This window comes from Macrotis lagotis, chromosome 4 (genome assembly GCF_037893015.1).
Source record: "Macrotis lagotis isolate mMagLag1 chromosome 4, bilby.v1.9.chrom.fasta, whole genome shotgun sequence".
Lineage (NCBI taxonomy): Eukaryota > Metazoa > Chordata > Mammalia > Peramelemorphia > Peramelidae > Macrotis > Macrotis lagotis.
In genome coordinates this window covers 61,596,458-61,615,738 of record NC_133661.1, presented here as the reverse complement: position 1 = coordinate 61,615,738, position 19,281 = coordinate 61,596,458, and the positions used below count along the sequence as shown (strand labels likewise).

At 38.7% G+C, this 19,281-nt stretch overlaps 1 protein-coding gene and 1 pseudogene across 8 annotated transcripts in view; both read right to left on the bottom strand.

The window, feature by feature from the left end:
* Positions 1-17,808, bottom strand: part of LOC141520960 (L-threonine ammonia-lyase-like) — a 34,051-nt gene extending 16,243 nt beyond the window's left edge. The window contains exons 1-4 of one of the 8 annotated variants that reach the window (XM_074232956.1): positions 17,621-17,808; positions 14,605-14,631; positions 9,689-9,826; positions 7,749-8,085 (exon numbers count right to left, since the gene is read on the bottom strand). In XM_074232956.1, coding sequence (XP_074089057.1) covers positions 7,749-8,085; positions 9,689-9,826; positions 14,605-14,631; positions 17,621-17,721 — 603 coding nt within the window. In that variant the 5' untranslated portion in view covers positions 17,722-17,808. The other 7 variants (XM_074232955.1, XM_074232957.1, XM_074232958.1 and 4 more) reach the window with 7 other exon arrangements.
* On the bottom strand, positions 859-2,127 carry LOC141520962 (spermine synthase pseudogene; annotated as a pseudogene).
* Positions 17,809-19,281: the final 1,473 nt, after the last annotated feature.

Below are 19,281 nucleotides of genomic sequence, written 5' to 3'. Positions count from 1 at the left end.
TTGCATCAGCTCTTAGTGGTGGCAAAGAATTTTGAAGGGATACCCATTAATTGGGGATAGCTAAATTAAGTTTTGTAGTATGATTATGATAGAGCACTATCATACTGTAAGTAATGGCAAGGGGGTGGTTTCAGAAAAACTTTGGAAAAGCAAGATGAACTGATGCAAAGTGAAGTGAGAAGAACCAGGACATCATTGTACTTAGTAACAGTAATTTTGTAATTTATATAAAATATTAAATTTATAATAAAGTAATTTATAATCAACTACTCTGATCAATATAATGATCTAAGACAATTTGGAAAGATTCCATGAAAAATGCTATCGTACTTAGAGAGCAAACTGATGAACTCTGAGTGCAAATTAAAGTATAATCCCAAACTAATGCTAGATAATAAGGTGTTAAGGAAGTGCTAAACTAATTCAAAGATAGTGATCCTTTTTTAAGGTATGAAAAACATCCTTTTAATGAATTAGAATGAACAACAGAGTTAACAATAAAATGATCCATCACACCAATGGGCAGCCTTTAAAAGACAGTGGACAAGTTTGAAAAGAGGCGAATTAAAATGAATCTATTAATCATACAGACTCAAAGAGGGACTCAACTCCCAGCAAGAAGATACAAGGAGTTGAAAAAGGGAGAAGATTTAAGAAGTTTAGAAGGAACATGAATAAGGAAGACTCAAAGAACCTGGGATGGGAGGAGGTTGGTGGGTGTGTAGTTTTAAATTTTGAATTTAACAAACAACAGAGTTTTATGTGCAATCACAAATCTCTATTATATACAGTTTGCTTTTTTTCAAAATATACATTTTCCATTTTCTTTTTAAATTAAAATAATAATAAAAAAACTTTAAGGAATTCACAATCAATAGAATGGCTAATTTCAGGATCATCTAGAGCATATAATTTAAAAGGTTCAAGATGGCAATATGCAGGCAAGAATAATCTTCAATATTCAGTTTTCTTCCAAACAGTGTAAAACACCCACAATTCCATGTATGAGGGAACACATACTATTTCCTTTGAAAATTCAACTGGACAATAAAGTCAGCTAAGTTGTTCTTCATAGAGATTCAAGGCTTTAGTCAAATTGATGCAGTTCCCCTGTATAAAGTATTTTCCATCATGTTTCAAAACTTTCATCGAAAGATCAAGAATCAGTCTGAGAAATTCCCACGTAGAATCTTCTTCCGGAGATGTAGAGATTGGAACAGCCGTCAGATCATTAATCACATAATCAAACATTCTCCTTTCTTTGGCATACCTCTTCAGTACTGGAATACAGTCTTCTATGAGAACCTGATAGCACTCTCCTTTAAGATTGTCTAAGACATCTCCACATGTTTTATGCATGTATTTCTTACACCCGTCAATCACCATTTGGTCAATCTCTACCATAGTGACCATCTTTGGTTTCAATTTGACTATTTCATATAATATACTCCCATCTCCACCCCCCCAGAATCAGCACTTCTTTGTCAGTATAATCTTCCTTCCTGCTACCCATTATGGCCTGTGTATATGCCAAGTCACTCTCTGCCAAATTGACATCTCCACTGAGGATAAGGATATTTCCTAACTGCTTTGAATGCAGAATTTTAATGTTCTGATAAGGTGAATCTTCATCATACAGAACTTCATCTATGTCATATTCCACTAGGCGTCCATCAGCTGTAGGCCAATACTTATCCATCTTGCCTCCTCGTACCAGAGCTGGCAATTGTTTTAACCTTCCAATACTACCCTGACACAGTTCTTTCATTCTTTTCTTCTAATTTGTTTAGTAGATTGTCAATTTCTTCTCTTCCTTTCAAATCATTGTTGTAACTCTGTACATCCATCAACACTAATCCATGTGGGTAAATTCTCAGACTGGCAAAACTGCCATTTTTGTTAATATAGGTTGCTAAATATCCATGATCTTCCCAAGAATGAATTGTTTCTGTCATTGCCTGCTCTTCAAAAACAGACTGTAGACCTTTAAGAATGGCATCTCCATCAGCTTTCGCACTGAGCTGGAAGTCGAGGGTGTTGTGTCCTGCGGTTGCCATGATGAGGTAGAGCCCAGTACCATGCCTGGTGGAGGCAGCTGCGGCTGCTGCTGCTGCTGTGTGTGCAACCAAGTGCGTGTGTGTGTGTGTGTGTATGCGCACGTGTGTGCGTGTGAGCATGCGTGTGTGTGTGAGTGCGCATGTGGGGATGCATGTGCTGGGCTACAGTTTGCTTTTTGAAACTGATATAATAAATTCTTAGACTTGTCCTGATCTGTTTCCTTCTGAACTTCCCTTTTTTCCTCTTCTAAGCCTTAAAAAGTGCTTAGGGGGAAAAAAAGCTCCTTTCTTCTTTATTTTTGCAAGACCGTCACTAGTACCCTCTCTCACACATTTCCTATAGAAACAAACAAGATCAAGCAAAATGCCCAAAAAAATGTATGCTGCATTCTACATCTTGAATCCATCATTCCTTGTGTCAGATGTTAGCATGTTTCATTGTCATTGATCTAGATCAGGGCTGTCCAAAATTTGGCATGTCACAAATGCAGCCTGCAGGGCAGTTTTATGAGGCTGCCTGTGGGCTTACTAAATGCTTTGGTAAATGAAGCCAAACTACCACAGAGCTCTCACTAACATGGAAAATCAAAATATGTTTTCTATTGTTTCAATAAAAACTTTTAAAAGTAAAGTTCTTCAGCCCTGATCTAGAGTCATTGTTCATCCCATCAGCTCTTTTTTTTTAATTTTAGTTATTTAAGGCGGTGGGGTTAAGTGCCCAAGGTCACATGGCAATTATTATGTGTCTGAGGATTTGAACTCAGGTCCTCCTGACTCCATGGCTGGTGCTTTATCCACTGTGTCACCTGGCTGGCCCCAGCCAATCAATTCTTACATCTCTCCATCACTTTCTCAAAAATTTTACTAAAATCTTGTAAACTACATTTGTGACATTTCCATTTCATACTTGTTTAATAATCATGCCCCCGCCAAAGAAATTAATTTGGTCTAAGTTGTTCTGGATAAAACCAAGATGGCTTTTTATAATCATTATGCTTCTCTCAGGAAATGAAATCAAGTCAAATAACCTAAGTTTTGCCTATTTTGTTCTTTTCTTTTTTAAAAATCAAAACATTTTCTCTTCTCCAGGAAAAAGGTACCTCTTATTTTTCATGATTTTTCAAATATTACTAGTAGTGGCTACAGCTGCCAGTTGTTTCAATAACCAAGGACATAGTTCATCATCAGATGATTAGAATTCAAAGACAACTAATTGCTCTCTTAATATCTTTCCATTTATCTTAGATGAAAACTCACATTTAATCATGTTTATTCTGTCATTTCCAGGTCCAGGGCTATTTTTATTCAGTGAGTACTTCAATCACTTCAGTAAGTTCACAGCCATTTGGACCTAGCAGTAGATCCTGGAATCATTAACACAGCGATAATAACTAAACTCCTGAAAACAAATGAGATCACCAAATGAGACAGCACAAAAAGAGAAAAGAGATCCCATGGTTAGTGGTGGGACATGGATGAGGATTCATCAAGGGAGATTGAAGAGGTAGAAACAGCTAGGATGAGAATAAAAGGCATTGTCATCAAAACCCAGAAGAGAAAGCATCTTGGAACCCACAGAGGGATCCAGTGAAGCAATTCTCCAGCCCAAAGTAACCTGGAAAATAGTGGAAAGGCTCAGCTCCATGAGGTTAGAGGGTCAGCCTGTCAGAGTGAAGGAACTTCAGCCTTCCAGAGGCAGCCCCAGGGCTCCTGGGAGGCATGGCTCATGGCAGCAGGGGCAGTTTCCTGACCTACACCAAGGGGAGCACTGGGCACACCTTGGAAGATCAGTGAGGGGACCTCTGCCAGAGTGAGCCTGTGAAGCCCAGCCCTCAAGGTACTCGGCAAGCAGCGTGGCCTTTGCAGCCCAGATCCAGGAACTGGAAGCAGGCAGATCTGGTAAGCAGGAGCCCCCAGGCAACTGAGCCTTGAGTGCTCAGCCTAGGTAGAGGAGTGGAGGGAGACTTCCAAGGTTTGTCCTCTGTACCTGGAACAGGACTCCGGGACTCTGACCACATTCAGATCCTGATCACAGTCTAGGCCCCCCCATAGAACAGCAGGGAGCCCCCACCTCAGCCCTGTGGCAGAGGGGTGTGCTTGTGGTCATTCACAGACCAAGAGAGAAGACAGAGCTTCACACACTGAGATCCTTGTTTGGGGGTGTCCCAATAATACTCAAAAGCTCAGGAAGCACCCCAAAACCAGGCAAAGGCTGGGGAAATGAGTAAACAGAGAAAAAATTAGGAAAACCATTGAGAAATATATTGTCTATGATCCCAAGAAGGATCAAAATACTCAATCTGAAGATGAGGAAGTACAAGCTCCTGTATCTAAAGACTGCAAGAAAAACAGAAATTGAGCTCAGGCTTTGACAGAGGTCAAAAAAGATTTTGAAAATCAAGTAAGGGAGATAGAAGAAAAAATGGGAAAAGAAATATGAGAGAGAGAGACACAAGAAAAACATGAAAAAGAAGTCAGCAGCTTAATCAAGGAGATCCAAAAAAATGCTGAAGAAAATAACATGTTAAAAACCAGCATAGGTCAAATAGATAAAACAATTCAAAAAGTTATTGAGGAGCAGAATGCTTTAAAAAGCAGAATTGGCCAGATGGAAAAAGAGATAAGAAAGCTCTCTGAGGAAAATAAACCCTTCAGATCTAGAATAGAACTAAAGGAAACTGCTGACTTTATGAGAAGTCAAGATACAATACTTCAACACTAAAAGAATGAAAAATTAGAAGAAAATGTGAAACATCTCATTGAAAAAAACAACTGATCTGGAAAACAGATTCAGGAAAGATAATTTAAAAATTATTGGGATATCTGAAAGTCATGATCAGGAAAAGAGTCTTGGCATCATTTTAAAAGAATTCCTACAGGAAAATTGCCCAGATATCCTAGAAGTAGAGGGCAAAATAGAAATTGAGAGAATCCACTGATCTCCCCCAGAAAGAGATAAAAAAAACAACCCCCAGGAATATTATAGCCAAGTTCCAGAACTCCCAAGTCAAAGAGAAAATATTACAAGCTGCCAGAAGGACACAATTCAGATATTGTAGAGCTATAGTCAGGATCACACAGGACTTAGCAGCAACTACATTCAAGGCTCGTAGGGCTTGGAACATAATATTCCAGAAGGCAAAAGAGCTCAGAATGAAACCAAGAATCAACTACCCAACAAAACTGAACATCCTCTTTTAGGGAAAAAGATGGATTTTCAATGAACCAGAGGAATTTCAAATGTTCCTGTTAAAATGGCCAGAGCTGAACAGAAAGTTTGATCTTCAAATACAAGTCTCAGGTGAAGCATAGAGAATGGAGAAGAGTAAAATCTGAGGGATTTGATGATGATGAACTACATGTATTCCTGCATAGAAAAATGACACTGATAATGCTCATAAGAAACTTCTCATTTAATAGAGCAAATAGAAGGAGCTTTTATAGATGAAGCACAGGAGAGAGATGAATTTTAAGATATAATATATTGTAAAAATGGAGTCAATGGCTAAAGGGGAAATGTAATGGGAGTAAGAGAAAGGAGAGGTGGAATAGGCTAAGATATTTCATATAATAAGATTTTTTTATTACAATGAGTTATTGCAATGATATGGAAGGGGAGAAGGCAAGGGGGAATGAGGGCACCTTCACTCTCATCAGAGGCGGCTTGGAGAGGAAACAGAATATATACTCAATGAGGTATAGACATCTAGAATAAGAAGGAGAGAAGGGGGACAGGGAGAAGTTGGGAATGTGAGTGATGGAGGAGAGAGTGGACCATTGGGGAGAGTGGTCAGATATAACACATTTTCTTTTTTACTTCTTACAAGGGGCTGGGATTGGATGGCCTGCCTAGGACCACAGGCCTAGAACTGCTGGTCCTTAGGGGTGGTATGTGGGCTGGGGTCCTCTTGTCCCCAGGGCTGGTGACCAGTCTGCTGTGCCACTTAGCTACCCTACAGCACATTTAAGAAGAGATACAGAATAAAAGGAGAGAGAAAATATATTATATGGTAGTGGAGAAGTACAAATGGAGGGAGTTGTGATCAGCAATGGTATAAAAATATGGAAGTAGTTTTTGTGATATGATTCCTAAAGAATGTGATCCACCCACAACAGAGCTGGTAGTGTTGGAACACAGATTGAAGCACATTTATCATTATTATTATTATTATTATTATTATTTTGGAGGGGGCGTTGCAGGGCAGGTGGGGTTGGGTAGCTTGCCTGGTACCACACAGCTGGGTGATTGTTGAGTGTCTGAGGCTGGATTTGAACCCTAGTGCTCCTGGGTCCAGAGCCAGTGCTCTGTCTACTGCACCACCTAGCTGCTCCTGCTCCTCCTCCTCCTCCTCCTATTATTATTATTATCATTTTGTTTTGTTTTGGGTTTTTTTGGTTTTTGCAGGGCAATGGGGTTAGGGTGGCTTGCCCAGGGTCACACAGCTGGGTGATTATTGGGTGTCTAAGGCCAGATTTTGGCTCTGGTGCTCGTGACTCCAGGGCCGGTGCTCTGTCTACTGCACCACCTAGCTGCCCTTATTATTATTATTTTTTAATTTGAATTTGAATTTTTTCTAACTTTCCTTTCCTTTTTTGCTCATGAAGGTCTATATTTTTTTGGGGGGGGTATTATGTTTACTCTTAAACAAGAATATTTTAGTAATGTATGAAAAAACATCATTTGTATAAAAATAAAAATAAATAAATATTTAAAAAAGAATTTAGCTGAAAAGGAGAAAGATAAGAAACAGCTCCCTGTGATGTTCATGTAGCAACTTCAGGGGTCACTTTCCCAACTGTCACTCAAATTACTAAGTTGAATGCTAGAAAGATGCTGCATATTGGTCTTTTCTCTCTTAGGGTTACTTAATAGAGGATGACTCTTTTCCTCTAAGACAAAATTTTCAACTGTATTTATTCCATGGATCCTTTTTGACAGTCTTGTGAAACTCAAGGATCTCTTTTCAGAATACTGCTTTTAAAAGACATAAAAAATATATAAGGATACAAAGGAAAGCAATTATAATAAAATATGATTTTAAAAAATGTTTGAGACTCCAAATTAAGAACCCTCTGAGAGTATACCCCTCTTTCCTTTTACCCTGTATGTATCTTGTATGGATATAGTTGTTTGCATTTGGTCTTCTTCAGGAGAGTGTGAATTTGGAGGTCAGGGACTCAAGTTTCTTAACATCCCCAGCACCTAGCTAAGTGCTTCAGATGTTGTAAGTTTGTTCAAAAAATACTTGTTTTAAAAAAATCAATCAATAAATAAATACTTGTTGACTCAATGATTGATTGCTCTAGAACATTTATCTGGGCTCCAAATTGGAGACCCAGAGTTCCTTGCAATGAACTAGCAGAACTTTTGGAAGACCTCATTCTATTAATCCTCACAACAACCTGGTAGTCAGGTACAGTATGGACACTCTCACTTTAGAAAGCACTCAGGAGACAGCTAGGTGGCTCAGTGGATAGAGCACCGGCCCTGGAGTCAGGAGTAGCTGAGTTCAAATCTGGCCTCAGACACTTAATAATCACCTAGCTGTGTGGCCTTGGGCAAGCCACTTAACCCCATTGCCTTGGAAAAAAACTAAAAAAAAAAAGTACTCAGACCATGACCAAAGTCCCAAAGCTAGCTAGGGGCAAAGATAGGATTAGAATCTTGGATTTGCTAAAGTCATACCATACCATACAGGGAGTGAACTGGACACCCTTCTGGATCTGAGAGGCTGCTGTGTTAATGTCTTCCAATCTGATCATCTGGAAGTTGGATGCTGGGCAGCAGGTACTGTCTTTGAGTGTTATGAATGAATCTTTCTCTCCCTGCTTCAGGACCTTCAACTTCCATGTCCTAACATTTTCTTGAAAATCTTCCTCTTTTCCATCTTCTACAGAATCCTTTGAATACTCAAATGAGTTGGGTGACTGACTCAAGTCAACGCTGCTGTCTTCCGAGAACTCTTGATCATTGCTATAGTATTGATGGAGCATGGCAGTTTCAGCTTTCTTTTCATTATCATTGTTCCTAGAAGGTGAAAGATGAAAGAAAGGAGTTTGGTTACCCAAGAAATTACTACGTACGGGGACTTAGACTAACTTTCTCAATAGGATATCATTTATCAAAGCTCTCCTAACTTCCTTGTCATCTGACTTCCTACCACATCATTCAATTTAAATTTCTCTCTCTGAAGGCATCTTTTTTTTTTTAGGTTTTTGCAAGGCAAATGGGGTTAAGTGGCTTGCCCAAGGCCACACAGCTAGGTGATTATTAAGTGTCTGAGACCAGATTTGAACCCAGGTACTCCTGACTCCAAGGCTGGTGCTTTATCCACTACGCCACCTAGCCACCCCCCAAAGGCATCTTTTATTTGCCTTTTCTCAAGGATACTTAGGTGGTCCAGTGGGTCCAAGGGAGACCTGAATTCAAATTTTACTTCAGATACTTACTAGCTATATGACCCCAGACAAGTCACTTAATCCTGTTTGCCTCAATTTCCTCATCTGTAAAAATAAGCTGGAGAAGGAAATGGCAAACTACTCCAGTACTTTGCCAAGTAAACTCCAAAAGTTGTTACAAAGAGTTGGATACAATGGAAAAAAATGACAAAACAAGAAATGCTACCTTTTCTCAGTCATTATCTCCCTTCACCTCTTTGTATCAATTGACTACCCTTTCCTGCTATACATTTTCTTCTCTCTGGTTTTCATGACAGCTTTTTCTTGGTTTTTGCCCTATTTCCCTGGTCTCTCTTTTCTCATTTTTCTTTTCTGGACTATCAAGCCACACCCCACTACCTAACTGTAAGTGTCCTCCAAGATTTTGGGCCCTCTTTCTCTTTACTCTCTCTCTCACTTGGTAATCTCCTTATCTCCCATGGATTCAATTTTTATCTCTGTGCATATTCTATGTTTTCAACCCTACTATCTCCTTGGAGATCCAGTACCACCAACTGCCTACTGGACAATTCCAATTTGATGTTCTATAGGTAGCATCTCAAATTCAACATACTCAAAGCTGAACTTATAACTCTCCTGTTCAACCTTTCCCCCCTTTTGTTCCATCTTAAAAAAGTTTTATTGTCTAATATCAGTTCTGTAATATAATTTATTTTCCATGATTTTGTTATGAAATTTTGTCATAGTATTTAGTCCATCATCACAGAAACTACATATCACACAGGGTTGTTTTGATTGATATTTTATTTTTTCAATTACATGTTATGTATTTTTTTCTAACATTCATACACATGCATATGCACATTTTTAAGTTACATAATTTCCTTCCATCCTTCCCTCAGTGGCAAAACAGTCTGGTGAATATTGAACATAAACATTTCTGTTTAATATGTTTACAGATTAGTCATTTTCTGTATGAATAGTTAGGAAGAGAAAGAAAAAGCTTTTGCAATGGAGTGAAAAGGGGGAAGGTGAGGGGATTGAGGGAGCCTTCATTCTCATTGGAAATGTCTCAGGGAGAAAATAATATACATACTTAATAGGGTATAGAAATATAGAGAAAAAAAGAGAGGAAGGAGATGGGAGAAAGGGGATGGGGGAGGGGAGGGGTGATGTGGGTGATAGAGGAGAGGATAGATCATGGGAGAAATATAACACATTTTCTCTTTTACTTTTTGCAAGATGGTGGCATGTCCAGGACCAAGGGTCTGGGAGGTTGCTGGATCTCTGGGGTGGGATGCAAGTTTGGGGCCTCTTGGCCCCAAGGCCAGTGCTCTGTCCACTGCGCCACCTGGCTGCTCCACAGCACACTTTTGAAGAGGGACAGTGAAAGGAAAGAGAGAATATAATAAATGATAGTGGGGAGGAATGGATGGAGGGAATTATAATCAGTAACAACAACTTTGGAAAAATATGGAAATAACTACTATGATGGACTTATGATAAAGAATGTCATCCATCCCAGAGACAAAGCTGATAGTATTGGAACACATACTGATGCACATTTTTTTCTCTTTAACTTTATTTCTCATGAGATTTTTTTTTTTGGAGGGGGAGGAAGGATTATATTTACTCTTACAAGAAGAATATTTTAGTAACGTGTAAATAAAAATGTAAACTAAAATAAAAATATGAGGAAATGCAATTGTGCTGAATTCTTATCCCTTATAATTAATGTACATTCTTATGTAATTTTCATTTATAAATCTTATCATTCTTTTAACAATGAGGATTCCAGAGAACTAATGATGAAAGATGTTACCTTCCTCCTGATAGAGAGGTGAAGGTCTCAGAATGCGGAATGAAATAAATATCTTTTAGGATATGATCAATGTGTAAATTTGTTGTGATTGTTCAAGAGGGAAGAGGTTGAGAAAGTGGATCCAGGTAGGTGAGACAGACAGAAACAGAGACAGAGAGAAACGGAGAGAGAGAGGGAGAGAGAGAGAGAGAGAGAGAGAGAGAGAGAGAGAGAGAGAGAGAGAGAGAGACTAAAAAAACCTTTGTAACTCTGAACCACACAATGACTAAACATAATTCTTGAAGATCTTTGATGAAACATGTTGTCCACCTCTTGATAGAGAGTTAATGATCTCCAAGTGCAGATTAAGATGTAATTTTTTTTAGACATGACAGTAAGAAATTTTGTTTTGCTTGACCACGTATGTTAGTAACATGGATTTTGTTTTCCTTGTTTTCTGGCTAGGGAGGCAGGGGAAGGAAGGCTAATCTTTGTCTGAAAATAAAATAAAATTTAATCTTTAAAAAAATAAAAATGTTTGTTTCTTTTTTAAAATAATTCTGGATAATACTATTTGTAACAATCAATTAAGAATTTATGCTATGACAAAAAGCTACTATGTTGTTGATAATTCATTTAAATGCAAATTTTAGTTAATAATTTAATATTAGCTAGTCAGTATATTAACATATAGTATGTTTATTTACATTTTATATATTTATTTTATAGTATATCATGGCATATATATGTTAGTATATTAACATGTTTTATTAGTCCAAATATTTGAATATATATATATTTATAACATGTAATATCAGTATATATGTCATGTTAGCCCTTCATTCTGCAAAAAAAAAATTGTTTGCTTTTTTTAACTTATAGAATCATTTAATAAAATGGAGTATTTGCATTATCTACTGCTCCATTCCTCACAACCCACCAGGGACTACCCCCATAAGTTAGCGAGTCACAAACATTTATTAACTGCTTACTAAATTTCTGGCAGGTATGTGCTAAGCACATACAAAGAAAGATTGAAAACAAAATAAAACAAAAAAAGACACTGCTCTAAAGGAGTTTAGAGTCTAATGGAAGGGAACCTCATTAGATTTGCTATGGTCTATAAAGGAAAGCTTCCTGAGCTGGGGAGCAAGGACACCCGAATTCTTTCCCATTCCATTATTGTGCAATGTGGTTGTGTAACCAACCCCTCCTAGATCATGTTTCTTAATCTCTAAGAATACTAGGAATGCAAAGGTGCCCTTCACATACAGAGCCCAAAGAAAGTTCTTTGCTGAGCAATTTGGAAATATATAGGAAGGAACATAGTCAGGGGAAGATTATTGATATTCCGTTACTCTTTCCAGAAGAGTTGCCATTGTAAAATCAATTCAGATTCCCCCATAATCTTTCCAGATCCAAGACATTCAGCTCGCCTCACTTCTTTCCTTTGCCTTCCTCTGTATTGGCATTCATTTATCCAATTTTTCCAGTATAAGCCTTAGCTTCCCACCTAATATCTTTCCAAGCTGGAAAAAAAAGTCATTCAATTTGGTTTCAGTTTCCTTGAGTGTAGGATGATCAGAGGGCTAGATTCAATCATATCTAAAGTGCCTTCCAGCCCTAACATTACAGATAATAAGGGCTGGAAAGTGAAAGCTAGCTTTTTTCTCTTGTGCCCCCAGGACACAGAGACCAGAGTTTTAAGACCAGCCCACCCCTCTAATCAGGTGCATGCATAATTAGAAAACAATTAGTGAATGGTTTATTGTTTGGAATTATCATTAGCATAATAATCAAGGGCAATTTAGGGATTACGGTTTCAGACTCAAGTCAACACAGGAAAAACTTTTCCTTTGCCAATGGAAACTAATTCCCATTATCTCTGTCTTGGTATCCTTCTTTGCCTCTATCTGTCTGTCTATCTTGCTCTCTTTTTCTGTGTGTCTCTTTCCCCCTCTTCCTCTCATTTTTCTTTAATTCTTTATTCCCCCCCCATGCAAATTTCCCTTACTCCAAGACAATCAATCAGTCCACCAACAAACATTTATATATTCATAGTGCTAGGAATACAAAGAAAGTAAAAACATGGTCTCTCCCCCCAGCTCATATTCTCACTTTCTAATGAGGGAAACACAAATAAGCAAACATCCATGCACATCCATATATGTACAGATCACCATACACAAAACATGCATGTATGCAGATACAGAGATAGAAACATCTGTCTATATCTGGAAACATAGGGCTGAGATGTGTATCTATAACTTTATGTATTTCTATACATAGGGCTAAGATGTGTATCTATATCTTTATGTCTATGTATTTCTATAAACAAGTCCATATTCCCACAAACATGAATATGATGCATGTAGGAATATGTGTGATGCACACACGTGTGTAAATATACACACAGAGAATGGACCCAGAGGTATATGGAAGCCATTGAACTGATTGCCAAATTTTCAGTGTGAGCATTTACACTTCAGCCTCGGATTTACAAGTCAGAGATTGGTTTATTGTTTTGTTGATTGTCTAGACTTAAAGAGATGTTAATAATGCAGAATAAACTGAAAAGTCAATGCAAACATTCTTTTCTTCCAAAGCCCAGGTGCTAAACATTTACTAACCCATTCCTGTTTGTTCTACAAACAGGTCTAAAGCTCAGCTAGTGTCCAGGAGGAGGTTTGAGATCTGAAGTCCTCACCAGAAAGGATGGCTGGAGGCTAACAATACAACTACTACTGCTGCTGTTGGTACTACTACTGTCATTTAAATGGCAAATATAAGTGCTTGATATTCATTATCTCATTTGAGTCTTATAGCATCCCTAAGTAGGGACCCTAAGCAGAGAGAGCACTGGCCTAAAGTCAGGAGGACCTGAGTTCAAATTTGATCTCAGACACTAACTGTGTGATCCTGGGCAAGTAACTTAACCCAGATTGCCTCACATTCAGGGCCGTCTCCAGTCACCCTGATTCCTATATGACCCCAGATGGCTCTGGAGGAGAAAGTGAGGCTGGTGACTTAGCAAAGCAACCCCTCACTCAAATCCAATGTATGTGCTTGTCATGGCATCACCTCCCTGATGTCATGCTCTTGTTTGAGAACAAACTTCATCTTCATCATCATCATTATTCCCAGAACTAGGAGTGTTTTCAAAGATAACCTAGATTACTTTACTGACTTGTTCCACTGAAGTGCAACATTGCTATGGTCTGGGTCATTGAGTAAAATCCTACCCTAGGGGTGTTGGGATTCCAGTGGAGAGGCTGTTGTAATTACTCCAAGCTAATTTTGTTATTCAGTCCTGTCTGACTCTACTTGACTCCATTTGGTTTTTCTTGCCAAAGGCACTGGAGCAGGTTGCCATTTCCTCCTCCAGCTTATTTTACAAATGAGGAAACTGAGGCAAAGTGGAGTTAAATGACTTCTCAGGTAAATAGCTGAGGCCAGATTTGAACTCTGGAAGATGAGTCTTCCTGACTCCAGGCCTGGCGTTCTATGCACTATGGCACCATCTGACTACCCAATTGACTAATAGCAAATAGAATAATAAGAGTCAAAATCAGTAAGATTTGGGCTTAAATCTTGAAGCCAGGATTTGAACAAATACTAGCCTCTTTGAGTCTCAGTTTTCTTATCCATAAAATGAAGTAGCAACTGTGGTCATGGATGGTTGTTAGATTTGAGTGAGAATACCAAAAAACCCTTGATAAACCTTAGATCACTACATAGACATCAGCTGTCAATGTCATATTTTCATTTTCCAATTGAGTACATGTAAGAATTGCTGAACTGGCAGAACCAGTGAAGTGAAGGTACTTAGTGTTGTTGTTGTAAGTCAGAACTAGGGAACCATTTTTTCTGCCAAAGGCTATTTGGATATTTATAACATCTTCCCATACAAAATTATCAACTTGTGTTTGCAGATGAATGAAATGATTTTTTTCTTTTTGAGAAAATAGCAAGGGCAGTTTGCTTTCATTCCTTTCCCAAATCCAAATCTGACTTTTCAGACTCTACCACAACACAGAGTACTTTTCACCATCTCCCCTTTCAGTTTTCTTTTATATGATTCCCTCTTTATATCTTCCCCTCATTAGAATATAAACTCCATGAGGGTCCGGACTGTCTTTTTTCTCCTTATATTTGTATTCCTCGCTCCTTTACTTCATCCATCCATCGATCATCCTTCCATCCATCTTTCCATCCTAACATCCATTTATCTAAAGCTCCCTTCTGTGACTTTCACATCCATCCATCTCGTCTTCAGGGATCACTTAGTTTTGTTAGTTAGACACATCCATACCCAAGAAGGGATGCCCCAGTATTCAAGAAACTTACCTTCTGGAAATCAGATCCTCAGCATAGCTGCAAAAACATCAAAATAAGATCAGGAAGGCACAATGAGATGAATTCTAGGGATTGGGGTAAAGATTTCTTATCCCACCCTGAGGGAAAAGCTTCACTTTGCAAAAATCACACAATAAAGTGTCATTTTCATTATTACACTTTATAGCAATTTTGAATCTTTTTGTTCCCACGTGTGATAATGTTATTGACTAAGACTGCTCACTTAAAAACACTAAAACTCAATCCAACTGCATGTCATAACATCATCTTCCTGATGTCAACAACTTCTCTGAGTCTCTGTCTCTCTCTCTTTCTGTGTGTTTGTGTGTGCACGCGCACATGCATCTCTCTGTGTCTCTATTTCTCTTTTTTCTCTTTGTCTCTAACTCTGTGTCTCTCTCCTCTTCTTCATCTTTCTCTGTCTTTCCTTTCTCTCCTTTTCTCTGCCTCTCCCTCTCTTCCCCCACCCCACCCCACTTCACTTTCGTCTTTCTTTTGGTTCCAGATTGACTCAGAGTGAATGTAAATATATATATTTGTTTCTGTTTTGGACAGAAACCCTGGGGATCTTCCTCTCCCAGGTTGATTTTTTCCCTACTATGCAGAAGAAGCTATTCTTTGCTTCATTTCTTTCTTATCTGCTTTAAATACTGAGGAAACCCTGAGACTCTTGCCGTCCCAATATAATTTTTTTTTTGGACTAAGTAAAAGGGATCATTCTTTTATCTGCCTTTTTCATTGAATGGGTCTTGCCTCCGTCAAGCTGTGGCCTGGGAGAGATTTTAGCTTAAAAATGCCAAGGAATCCAGGGTCATTTCCAGTGTCCTGATCCAGATCTGGCCACCAGACCCAGATGGCTCCAGAGGAGAAAGTGAGGCTGGTGACTTTGCACAGCCCACCCTCATGGAAATTCTGTTCACTGGCAAGCCATGGCGTCACCTCCCTGATGTCGAGGTCTTGAGGAATGAAGGACCAGCCACAGTAATAACTTGACTGAGAAGCCTCTGTAGTTGGATACACATGGGAAACCACAGTCTTGACATTTGTCCTGAGCAAGGCAGAAGATGACCCAGGAGGACAGTAATGTGAACAGAGAACTGGAGAAATCATGAAGCCCTATTGCTAAATATGCCATATGTTAGTTGGGTGAGAGCAGCTAAATCACCTAATCTCTCCAAACCCCAATTCCTTCATCTGTCAAATAGGCATATTAATATTTATGTGAACTACCCCATCAGAATATCTTAAGAATGGCAATAATACGAGTTTTCTATATTTGAAATGAGATCCAAGGGAAACCCTGTTAAACATTAAACTATTACTAATGTTGGGGGATTTAAAGGAAACTAATTCTATACACAACATGTTAATTTAAAGGAGATTTAATAATAATCCTTTGGGGGCTGGAGCAACTACTAAGTAAGGAGCCACAGATATCCTTCATCCAGGCCAGTCTACCTATCTCATAAGGATCTAATTTTACAAATTCATTGCCTTAAACTGTATTAAAGTCTGCATTAACATGCCTAATGGAAAATCCAAGATAAGATTAGATTATCAGCAAAATTGCAAAAATAATCATATAACTGTGCTTTTATAAATTGAAATATTAAAGTGAAGAAGATCAGGGTTCAAAGCCTCTGATATTTACTTTCTATGAGACTTCTCAAGACCTTCTCTGGTACTTCACAGTTGTAGGGTGCAAATAAAATTACAATCAGCAAACATTAAATATTTAATGTGCAAACTTTAAACCTCCATTTAAGAATTGATTGGCAATGCTTGGAAATCATCATTTCAGAGCTAGAAGGGACTTCAAAGGCTATCTAGTCCAAAGGATGACTCAACAAGCATTCCTTCTAGGTACATAGCAGCCCAGTCATCCAATCCAGGCCTGAAGTTCTGTAAAAATCAAGAACTGTCAGCTGGTGAAATGGATTTCCTTCCTTCAGTGATATTTGACCTTGCTGGGGAATAGTCTGATAACCTTATAGAGTTTTAGGTAGACAAACCAATTTTTTCATGACCATCCTGTGAGGTAAGTAGTATGGATATCATCATCATCATCATCATCATCATTATTCCCAGTTTACAGATGAGGATATAAACCCAAGATATTAAATTCCTTACACAAGGTCACATAGTAAGTAACCAAGTTCATACAAGGACCTAAGCCTTCAGACTGAATAGTCCATATTATACCCAGGAAGGAGATCATTCTGACAAAGCTGATATATAGCAGTAAGAAGTGAATTGAATTACTCTCCCCAAGCTTTTATATATGGCATCATTTATGAATATATTTATTAAAATAATAATATAATTATAGATAAAATATTATGTTTTGTACATATATAGAGAGAGAATGAAGTCACTATGCCCTCACTACCCTTTTCTCTCCTATATGATTTTTCTATGATTTCAGTTATAATCTTCTTTTGCCCATACAAATTATAGAAAGTCCAGAATCCAGACCAGAAAATCTCCATAATGCATATTGGGCAAACCCTATCTGTCAAATCATCAACAGTTTCCTGTTTGTATCTATCACCTGCCCTTCAAAATAAAAATATGAATATCCTTCCATGGGTAAATGGCCCATCACCCTTTCTCAGAAATTGTTGAATTGAGATGAAACTCACCAGAAATTTGGGTCCTTCTCACCCCAAAATCATCCCTCCCTATAACACCCAGTTCCCTCCCCTGGCAAAAAGCAAGGTATAAACTGTAGACCTGAGCCCCAAGGACAGAGAAGGGAAGAGAAAGATGAGTAAAATGCATTACCTAAACAATACAACAGCCACATAGACAAAGAGTTGAAGCAGAATCTTAACCACAGCAGTGTAAGGAGGTAACCAGGGCGACTGGACTTCTGGGTAGTCAATTCCCCTGGGTCTAAGTCTATTCCTAGCTGGGGGATGGTCCATGAGACCCTAAAGGAAGAAGTCAGGGGTGGGCGAGGGCAGAAACAGCTCTAGTTCTAAGTTAGATCTCAGAGTTCTCCAACCTTGGCCAGAAAAGATCATACTCTTCTTCTCCTCCAAAGTGAGTCCCAGGAGTTCGGTCCAGTGGTTCCTTCAAGTAAAGCAACCTGGCCACAAAATTCATAGTTCTAGGTGCCTCACCCTCCTCTCACTCAGCACCAGACGCCTGCTCTTTGTGAAAGCGTTCCGGAGATCCAGCTGACCTCCAGCACATGTCCCCAGTGACTCTGGGAGAATTTACTTCTATTTAAAGAACTTACCTCACAGGCCCAGTCTGTCCATGACAATTTGAGGCCTCTGCAGGATTAGCAGTCTCCGAGAGTTAGGGTGGTAAGTGTTTACTAGCTTAGCCACCTAAGAATTGTAAGTTGGTTAGCAATGAGGGGAAATACAGGGATTTTATTTTCATTGAAACTGACAAAAAAGAACCCAGAATAAGCTTAAGGCATGGTAGGCTTTCATAGGATTTCTACTAGAAGGGACCTCATACAGAGATGTTTGTTGTTTTAGGTTTTTGCAAGGCAATGGGGTTAATTGGCTTGCCCAAGGCCACACAGCTAAGCAATTATTAAGTGTCTGAGGTCAGATTTGAACTCAGGGACTCCTGACTCCAGGGCCAGTGCTCTATCCACTGCGCCACTTAGCTGCCCCCTGAGATAAGTTTGTATCCTGGGATCCTGTTACTGCTTGTTAATTGGGTAACTGCAAGAAAATTACTTCTCTTTCTAAACTTCTGTAAAATAATAACGCTGAGGTTTATAGATTTGCTCAAAAGTTTCCTCACAATTCTCTGAGGCAGCACAGATATTATTCCCATTTGACTATATATATATTATATATATATATATATATATATATATATATATATAATTTTATTTATTTAAGGCATTGGGGTTAAGTGACTTGCTCAAGGTTACACAGCTAGGCAATTATTAAGTGCTGAGGCCAGATTTGAACTCAGCTACTCCTGACTGCAGGGTCGGTGTTCTATCTACTGCACCACCTAGCTATACCCCTCCATTGGACTTTTGGAGAAACTGAGACCCAGAGAGATAAAGACACTTGCACACACACACACACACACACACACACACACACAGAGAGAGAGAGAGAGAGAGAGAGAGAGAGAAAGAGAGAGAGAGCGCTCCACTTTTACTTCCTACTCAATTTCTCACTTTGCTAGTCAATCTGTCAGTCAACATACATTTGTTTATTAAATACTTAATACATATTAATAGTAGAGCAGTGTGACTTTGAGCAAGTCATTTAACCCTGACTCCCTCCATTCCAGGGTCATCTCCAGTTGTCCTGATTCATATCTAGCTATTGGACCCAGATGCCTCCAGAGGAGAAACTGAGGCTGGGGACTTAGCAAAGCAATCCCTCTCCCCCACTCTCCCCTCATACCCAGTCCTCTCACTTGTCACAGTATCATCTTCCTGATGCCACGGTCTTCTTTAAGAACAAAAGACAAGTCACTTCCCAATTGTTGAATGATCAAAGGATATAGAAAGGCAATTCTCAGATGAAATTAAAGCTATCTATAGTCATATAAAAACTGCCCTAAATTATTATTGATTAGGGAAATGCAAATTAAAACAATTCTAGGGTACCACCTCACACTTCTCAGATGGGCCAATATGACTAAAAAGGAAAATGTTCAATGTTGGAGGGGATGTGGGAA